At 45.2% G+C, this 8,999-nt stretch overlaps 1 protein-coding gene across 1 annotated transcript; it reads left to right on the top strand.

Moving 5' to 3' along the window:
* The first annotated feature begins 2,712 nt into the window (after positions 1-2,712).
* Positions 2,713-8,484, top strand: LOC124765278. The gene is made up of 2 exons (XM_047249137.1): positions 2,713-2,781; positions 8,098-8,484. Exons 1-2 carry the CDS (start codon positions 2,713-2,715, stop codon positions 8,377-8,379), a joined length of 351 nt encoding a protein of 116 aa, XP_047105093.1. The 3' UTR covers positions 8,380-8,484.
* Positions 8,485-8,999: the final 515 nt, after the last annotated feature.

Below are 8,999 nucleotides of genomic sequence, written 5' to 3'. Positions count from 1 at the left end.
AAAACTCGAAGAATAACCAGTACTCCAGCAGTGATATCACTGCCCTAGCCCGCGCTGACTGCTGGTTGCAAGCATGCAGCTCTACTGAGTCACTACTGGACTATTGTTTTTCGTGTTTCACTGTCCCTGTTAAATGCATATTGATAAAAGGAATATTGGACGTTACTAATTTGGTAGTGCACTGTCAAATGGACGTGTACAAGTCCCAATTTAAAAATAATTTTGTTTTTGATGGGAAAAAACCCGAAGTTTTCTGTTGACACTGGGCTTCGCACGAAAGACATAAAGCTGCTGTAATTGTCTGGGCTGACCCCAACTACACAACGCAAAAACTAAATTACAAATATCTGCCGAAGCGCCTGAGAAAATGCGCCTGATGAATCTTACGAGAGACACTCGGTGTAATATGGGCGCATGCTTCCAATCAATTGGAATGTGCCGAGAGAGAATCTATGTCGATGAAAACATATAAGGATTTACTTATATATGGATATAGTGTCTCTTCTTTCGGACATATCCGAAAGAACAGACACCATATCCTGTAGTTGAATATTTGGGATTTGTGTTATTTACGACATTATGAAGAGTGAAGAGAGCTGATTTCATACTTTTTCTTTTCAATGTGGAACCAATTTTCTATCACAGTTTATGTTCATGAGTATCTTAGTTCAGCATCAGTGCAAAGTAATTATATGCCTTATATGTGTGTTCGTTGCCGTATACTTACATAACAAATCCTAACTCCATCTCTGCAACTACTAAATCTGCGTAGTTGCGAATATGGACTTTAAATACCTCAGTTAAGAGTAATTTCTCCACCATGTGGAGAATGGTAAGATGGCGTCGTTTCACTGGGGGGTTGTCAGGTGGAATCTCTGCAGCCACTCCGTGTTATAGGAAGCAAACGATGCTGGGATGATCCTCGATTAATAATTCTGGCAATGTCGGCCACGACCTTCTTCTTCTGTGCGGATGCACACATATTCCCCGAACTCTTACGGGACTTGGTAAGAATGTCTTTCACGAGTAATGAGTGTGTTGAGGTGGGACGCTACGAATGTAGTGTGTTGACATACAAGGTGACAATGTGGGTTTCGAGGGAGGCGTGCGCGAGATAATCCCTACAGTCGCACTATCTTCTGTGCCCTCGATGGCTCAGATGGGTAGAGAGTATGCTATGTAAACAAGAGATGGTGCAAATGGCTCTGAGCACTATGGGAGTTAACTTGTGGGTTCATCAGTACCCTAGAACGTAGAACTACATAAACCTAACTAACCTAAGGACATCACACACATCCATGCCCGAGGCAGCATTCGAACCTGCGACTTTGGCGGTCGCGCGGTTCCACACTGTATCCACCCCGGCCGGTTGTAAACAGGAGATCCCGGGTTCGAGTCCCGGCCGGGGCCCACATTTTCACCTGTCCCCGTTGATATGCCGGGTGATCAAAAAGTCAATATAAATTTGAAAACTGAACAAATCACGGAATAATGTAGATAGAGAGGTACAAATTGACACACATGCTTGGAATGATATGGGGTTTTATTACAACCAAAAAAATACAAATGTTCAAACAATGTCCGACAGATGGCGCTTCATCTAATCAGAACAGCAATAATTAGCGTAACAAAGTAAGACAAAGCAAAGATGATGTTGTTTACAGGAAATGCTCAACATGTCCACTATCATTCCTCAACAATAGCTGTAGTCGAGGAATAATGTTGTGAACAGCACTGTAAAGCATGTCCGGAGTTATAGTGAGCCATTGGCGTCGGATGTTGTCTTTCAACTTCCCTAGAGATGTCGGTCGATCACGATACACTTGCAACTTAAGGTAACCCCAAAGCCAATAATCGGACGGACTGAGGTCTGGGGACCTGGGAGGCCAAGTATGACGAAAGTGGCGGCAGAGCACACGATCATCACCAAACGACGCGGGCAAGAGATCTTTCACGCGTCTAGCAATATGGGGTGTTTTTTTTGTTCTAATAAAACCCCATGTCATTCCAAGCATGTGTGTCAATTTTTACCTCTCTATCTACATTATTCCGTGGTTTATTAAGTTTTCAAATTTATACTGACTTTTTGATCACCCGGTATATCAACCCCTGTCAGCAGCTGAAGGTATTAAAATTAATTCTAAATTCGTATAAGCATTTAATCTCCTATTGCATGCAGAGTAGTTTGGGATACGACGCATGTTTTACAGGGTGGGTTGTTTGCAGTCGTATGGCTGAATGAATGACCGAGCGATTGCGAACTGCAGCTGCGGACTGCCCAACAAAGAAAGCGGGCAGGAGTGAAGAGCGGCGCGAGGCGAGGAGAGCCGAGGCGGGCATTAGCGGGCCGGCAGGGGGAGAATGACTTCCGGACTGGCCGAGGGCCGACCCGCACGTCGACGCCGCTTCCACTTGCAGCTTCCTGTGTCGCGCGGCAGGTGGGTGCGCGGCCCAGGTTGGCGCAGCTGACTCCCGTGGGCGACGCAACAGGGATGCGAGCGATGGGGGCAGCGGTGGCAAGTGACGCGTGGCGGCCGCTCCTCCTGTGGGAACGGCCCGGGTTCCCACGCGGCGCCGCTTAGCTGGGCCGCGCCACGCGACGTGCGGCGCCTCGGGGGCGGTGGGGGCGGCGTCGCCAGCTGTCGCGGCGCCCTCCCCTGTCCGCTGTATATAAGACGGCGCCGGCCCGCGGGGTGTTATTACCCCGCAGACATGGCGAGAGGCAGCACCACAGCCGCCCTGCGACACGCCGTCCTCGCCGCCAGGACCACGTGCGCCAAGGTGAGTCTGCTCTCCGCTCGGCGTCGTCGCTGCCACTGCTGTAGTCTCGCCGTTGTTGCTTCTGTTATCACCTCATTAACTCAACGCGTCCGCCCTGTACCGGCAAGAGCATTCTATTTTGTCATTATTGTGCAGCGTATGCAGTTTCGTAAACGACATTTCAGATGTGTTGGACACGTCTGCGATTTAATAATTATGAAAAATCCGCCTCGACTGCACAAACTACCTGGTGTTTACCTACGTTTCAGCGTGGGTAACCACTCCTTCTTCAGAACAAATATAAAGCAGCTTGCCTAAATAGGCATAGTCAAAGGCTAAAATCAACACCTACAACGGCAACACCCCATAAAATTTTTTTACAAATACGCGGTACATATGTACCAAGTCAGTAATATTACTTATCTGAACCCCGTATGTGCTGCCTCGCCCCAGCCAACGTACGATGGTCACAGGCTCTCCACCGGACTGAGGCACCGCAGGCTGCTCATGCGCGGCTATCGAAATCACTGCGCATGCGCAATGCCAGGAAACGCTCTTCTTATGCATGGGAGAGGGATTACAAAGTTAACATGGACTAGGACCTAACTGATTGCCAAAAATTGGCGATGGGAGCGGGGTTACAAAGTTAACATGCAGTGGGACCTAACTGATTGCCAAAAATTGGCAATGGGAGCGGGGTTACAAAATTTGGCAATCAGTTAGGTCCCGGTCCGTGTTAACTTTGTATTGGCAATCAGTTAGGCCCCGGTCCGTGTTAACTTTGTAATCCCGCTCCCATGCATAAGAAGAGCGTTTCCGGGCATCGCGCATGCGCAGTGATTTCGATAGCCTCGCTTGAGCAGCCTGCGGTGCTTCAGTCCGGTGGAGAGCCTGTGACCAACGTACGTTAGGTGGAGCGAGGCAGCATACACAGGGTTGAGATAAGTAATATTATTGACTTGGTACATATGTACCGTGTATTTGTAAAAAAAATTTTATAGGGTCTCGCCGTTGTAGGTGTTGATTTTAGCCTTTGACTATGCCTATTTAGGCAAGCTGCTTTATATTTGTTCTGAAGAAGGTGTGGTTACCCACGCTGAAATCTAGGTTAACACCAGGTAGTTTGTGCAATCGAGGCAGATTTTTCATAATTATTTCGATACTTAAGATTGTTGATGCGCTGCAGTGCTGAAAGTTCTTAACGTCTTCTATTGATAAAAAATTGTTACTTTTTAGCACAATCTGTACACATTATAAGCAAAACTAACCCGCCTCGTTTTTCTCTCTGTGTGGGAAGCCTAATCTCAGGAAAACTTGTAGGCATTGCCATACGGTTTTCACTAGGAAGGTTTGTGTACATAACTTATGACCGCTACGCCAGACACGTCATCCGACAGCAGGTACTTTGTGACACCAGTGCCAAGCCAGGGCACATTGATACTTACACATAATTTCAACACAAGATATTACGGGTTTCGATGCTCTCCGGCCATGTTCACATCATAAGAACGGAGCAGTACTTCACTCCTGAGCACTTAGAGAAAACTATATTGTCAATGGACAATGCCAGTAGTTGGGAATGGATAGGCTTCCTTCTTATGATCCAAAGACGGCCGGTGACGGTCAAAACCGTTAATTTGTCGTTGAAATTACGTGTGATTGCGCTGCGAAATGAACCATTTTTAAAAACATACGCAATTGTGCTCTTTTTTGCTTTTTATTCGTGAGTCGTAACTATTACATAACATTGTTTCGAATTCAAAACTTTCAGTAGTCGCTCAGTGGAGTGACACATCAGTTGCGTTTGTGATTTAAATAATGAAAAACTGCATCAGTTAGGCATTTTTTCATGCTTAGCACAACGCATTTTGACAATTTCTTCTCATTCTCAAGTGCATTTGTTTACATAAATATATTTGTTTATGTTTCCAAGTGTGATTTGCTACCTGTCTTTCACCGTAATCGATATTATACTGAAATCATAAGATCAGACAAAGTGTTTCTTCGGATGTCTTTTATATGCTAATGTTAGAAATAGTATTTTTGTCCGTAGACAGCATATAAAAAAACATAAGGTATCATGCGCTTTTATTGTATACAGTCCACAGTAGCACAGGTACTCTATATTCAAATCAAGGAAATTCATGTCTTATATCATATGATCGCAACAAAATTTGACATTATATCTGGCTAAGTTGCTGTGTGCTGTGTAGGTAGGACAGACGATGGAGCAAAATTATTGTACCTGTATTCCATAACACACTGATATTCGGCACTTTTCGCAGCTCCAAGCAATGATAAAATCTGTCGTCAAAAGGCTTCCGCAATTCCTCATTGTTAACAGACCTACCCATGGCAGACTTTCGATAAATGACGACGTTGGCTCTTTAAAACCTGTTGAACAAGGTGGTATTCGCAGATAGTACATTAGCCAGTGATTCATGATTGACGTTTACCAGCGATATCTCAACGGACTAACAGCTTCAACACGAGTTTATTGTATCAATGCAACAGAAAAATGCGATGATGTTACATTTCCATGATGGCTGCTACATAAAAAAAAAAAAGATCGACAGTCTGTCTTTTAAGTTAAGAGGAGCTACATAGAAAATACTATGCCGACCCGTTAATCCATCAGTCACACGGAAAAATTTTTGAAAAGTCATTTTTATTTACATCGCAAACTTCGTCTTGCTAGTTTCGACTGTTTCATCACCAGTTGACGGACTTAAAAGCTCTAAGTGGAATATGGCACTTATTCATAATTACCAAGTGCCTATGTTACATTTACAGTTAATACTGTATGTTTAACGCAGTTTGTAATTGTGGCCGCTTGGATGTACATTCAATACTGTATGTTTAACGTACTTTGTAATTGTCGTCGCGTGGTATTTACTACTTCGGACTACAAGTCTGCGTGAAGATGACGAAGAAGTAAGATGTAATTACAGCCAAGTAAAGTTTTGCGAGGGGTAGTCAAAAAGTTGTAATTATCACCTCGAAAAAATGCAGGTGCATATTATTTTTCTGTTTCTTTGCAAGTACATTGTAATCATTGAGCCACAGTACCGTAGCACGCCAGAACAAAATGTAGCAGCTCGTAGATAAAGAGCAGCGTGGTGCGGTAATTCGTTTTCTGCAGCAGTGGAAATGTTGCAGTGTATCAGGCCAATCCAGAATGCTAAATAACTCATCTGATTTGCCCTGACACACGGCAAAGTTTCCGCTGCTGCCGAAAACCAATTCCCGCATCGTACTTCTCTTTATTTATGTATGAGCTGCGACATTTTGTTCTGGCGTGCTACGTTACTGTGGTTCAGTGCTTTCAATGTGTAACAGGGTTACAGAAATGTGCTTGCAAACAAACAAACAAAAAATGAATTACATAACCTTATTTTCTCATTCTGATAGTTGAAAATTTATGACAACAATTCGTATAGCCGCCCATTTATCCGTATATATGGACGGTAAGAGTTGGCTTGTTTGCGGGAGGAGACCAAACAGCGAAGTCATCGGTCTAATCTGAGTGGGGAAGGATGGGAAGGGAAGTCGGCCGTGCCCTTTCAAAGGAACCATACCGGCACTGCGTGGAGGGATTTAGGAAAATCACGGAAAACCTAAATCAGAATGGCCGGACGCGGGATTGAACCGTCGTCCTCCCGAATGCGAGTCCAGTGTGCTAACCAATGCGCCACAACGCTCGGTTTTTCGTATATATGCAAAAGCCGTTTATCAAAGCTTTCGAGCACGCGTTTGAGAAGATGAAAAGCAGCGTTTAAGTGATAGAATATTCAAGTCCAAAGACCATAAAAGGCTGGCTATCAAGGCCGGTATTTGCGTTCTTGTTGGTTTCTATTATGTGGGCATTATGCCTTGGTCTACGGCATGAGCCCAACGTTGCGCTTCCCAATGCGGGAGACATCAGTCAACCCCATAAAGACTCGGATAGTAATTTGAAAATCAAACAAGTACAGCAAGCCTAACTTACACACGAAAGACTCGGGTCATGACATCATCAGACGGCCAGCTAAGATCTCAGATTCGCGCCGACGTGTGTTATAAAGCTTGTAGTGCAGAAGAGTTGACGCTGTTGCTTTATTTACCGGTACGTCTGCCCGTGGTAGCTGAGAGCCGCCCCCAATCCGGTCCAAAAAACCAATGCAGTTACATGGTTACGGGGAATGGTTGTGGGCTACGTCTATAACGAATCGGAAAAGGACAAAATGGATTTTTGGCATTTTCTCCTGGATGGACACACGAAGCTGCAACAGCACAGGAAATATAGGCAAGACTTCGCTGATTACCTGCGACTTACATTTGCCGACACGCCGGCCAGGTGGGGTGTGACGGGTGATAGATGAGATAGACGAAGAACCCGAGATAGACACCGATCACACTTACGGACCCTTAGTTAATTTCGAGACGACGGCCCAGTCTTACACCAACGTCTGGAGAACGGGTCGATAGATGGCTCTATTGCTCTATCGAACGTCGGGTCGTTAGCAGGTGTCGCCCCCGACACGAATTTCATTTCATTGCTACAGGAGCATGTTTCTTTTGTATTTGTACTAGCCGCGATGTCTTCATGTCCGTTTCATTGGGCATTTTCAGTTTTATTCATTTCCTTACTTAATTAATTTTCTAATTAGCCACTATTTGTTAACATTTGGACATTGTAGACACTATTTCTGCCGTAGTATAACAAAATGTATGTTCAGCAAAGGTTGTAAGGCTGACATTGGAGACAAAAAAATAAGTAAATAAATAAAAATAAAAATAAAAAAAATGAGTGGCCTCTAAGTCCTAGTCTGAGCTTTAAACGACATTTTTTTTTTAAAGGAATGTCATACCTAAGGGCCTGGGTTCGATTCCCGGTTGGGTCGGAGATTTTCTCCTCTCAGGAACTGGGTGTTGTGTTAACCTTATCATCATCATTTCATCCCCATCGCCGAAGTGGCGTCAGCTCGAACGAATTGCACCAGGCGAACGGTCTACCCGACGGGAGGCCCTAGCCACACGGCATTTCCATTTTATTTAGCGGTGTCTGAGTCTTGATACCCTGAGATGATGTTTCGAGCATCATGACATGAAGCGTTACGTACTGAAACGTACCTTAGATCACGGTCTGTTGCCCGTATAACAGAAACCACCAAGGACAGTTCGGACTGAATCTATTCTCCCGCACAATATTTTCAACCACATACTTTTAAGAAACATTTGAAGTATGATTGATTACTCATACGTGATCGAAGGGAAGATATGTACGGTAGCGCGCCCTAGGCAGACTTTATGGGCGTGGCGAGATGGCGACTAACGTGTGCCGCTTTCGTGTTGCAGGTGCTGAGGAAACTGGGCCCCCGTGGAGCGCGGCGGCCGCGCCACCACGTGGCGATGGCGGCCAGCGACAACCCGGTCTTCTCCTGCGGCGAGCCCGCCGTCTGCCCTGGAGAACCGCAGCGGCCGCCGGCCGGCGCTCAGCCAGAGGACGCCAAGAGCCGCCTCACAGTCCTCACCTGGCTGGACGACGTCGCGGACCTGGAGGACATGGACAACCGCCTCAACGAGGCGCTCGAGGGCAAGATGGCCGCCGCGCAGCGCGGCGGCTGCGCCAGTGGCTAGCCCCTCGCTGCTCCGCCAGCATCTGCACAATACGTGCGAAACGTCAGAACTTCTACCTCGCATTCTGCGTAGAACAAGATTTATTAGCTGTGATCCTTCAGTTTCTCCCGGCGTATTTGTTGCTCGAACAGTCCACGGGTATACTGCCGGTTCATAGTGTCCAACGGGCACAATATTTCGGCGAACAGACGTGTCGCCATCGTCAGATGCGCTGACGAACTGAGTCTGATCGCCGAAATATTGTGCCCGTTGGACACTATGAACCGGCAGTATACCCGTGGACTGTTCGAGCAAGTTTTATTAGCGTTTTGTAATACGCACACGATTACAAATATTATATTCGAGTAATACTTCCATTTAGCAGTATTTCGTAAACATTCACTTGAACAAGTGAATCTTTGTTACCTGAGTACAAGATATACGCTTTCTGATAAATGTAGATACATTGTATTTATCGATCTAAAAATTATTTTTATATTGTTTAGCAAAACTTTTGTGTCGCTGTCTCTAAACTGCAGCTGTAAATATTTTTCACATGTCTTTTTTTACCAAATTTCCTAAAATATAACATAGAGTATATTTACATGAAAATCTGTGCTTCTTGTTGTAAATATTGTATA

The sequence above is a fragment of the Schistocerca piceifrons genome, chromosome 1 (assembly GCF_021461385.2).
Source record: "Schistocerca piceifrons isolate TAMUIC-IGC-003096 chromosome 1, iqSchPice1.1, whole genome shotgun sequence".
NCBI classification, from domain to species: Eukaryota; Metazoa; Arthropoda; class Insecta; order Orthoptera; family Acrididae; genus Schistocerca; species Schistocerca piceifrons.
Note: the sequence above shows the minus strand (reverse complement) of the source record. Positions and strands in the feature narration are given on the sequence as shown.

Bases quoted from the DNA above. Each gene is read 5' to 3' on its own strand.
- LOC124765278 (XM_047249137.1), top strand. From the start codon at position 2,713: ATGGCGAGAGGCAGCACCACAGCCGCCCTGCGACACGCCGTCCTCGCC. The intron at 2,782-8,097 runs GTGAGTCTGCTC...TTCGTGTTGCAG, and splicing joins CCAGGACCACGTGCGCCAAG to GTGCTGAGGAAACTGGGCCC.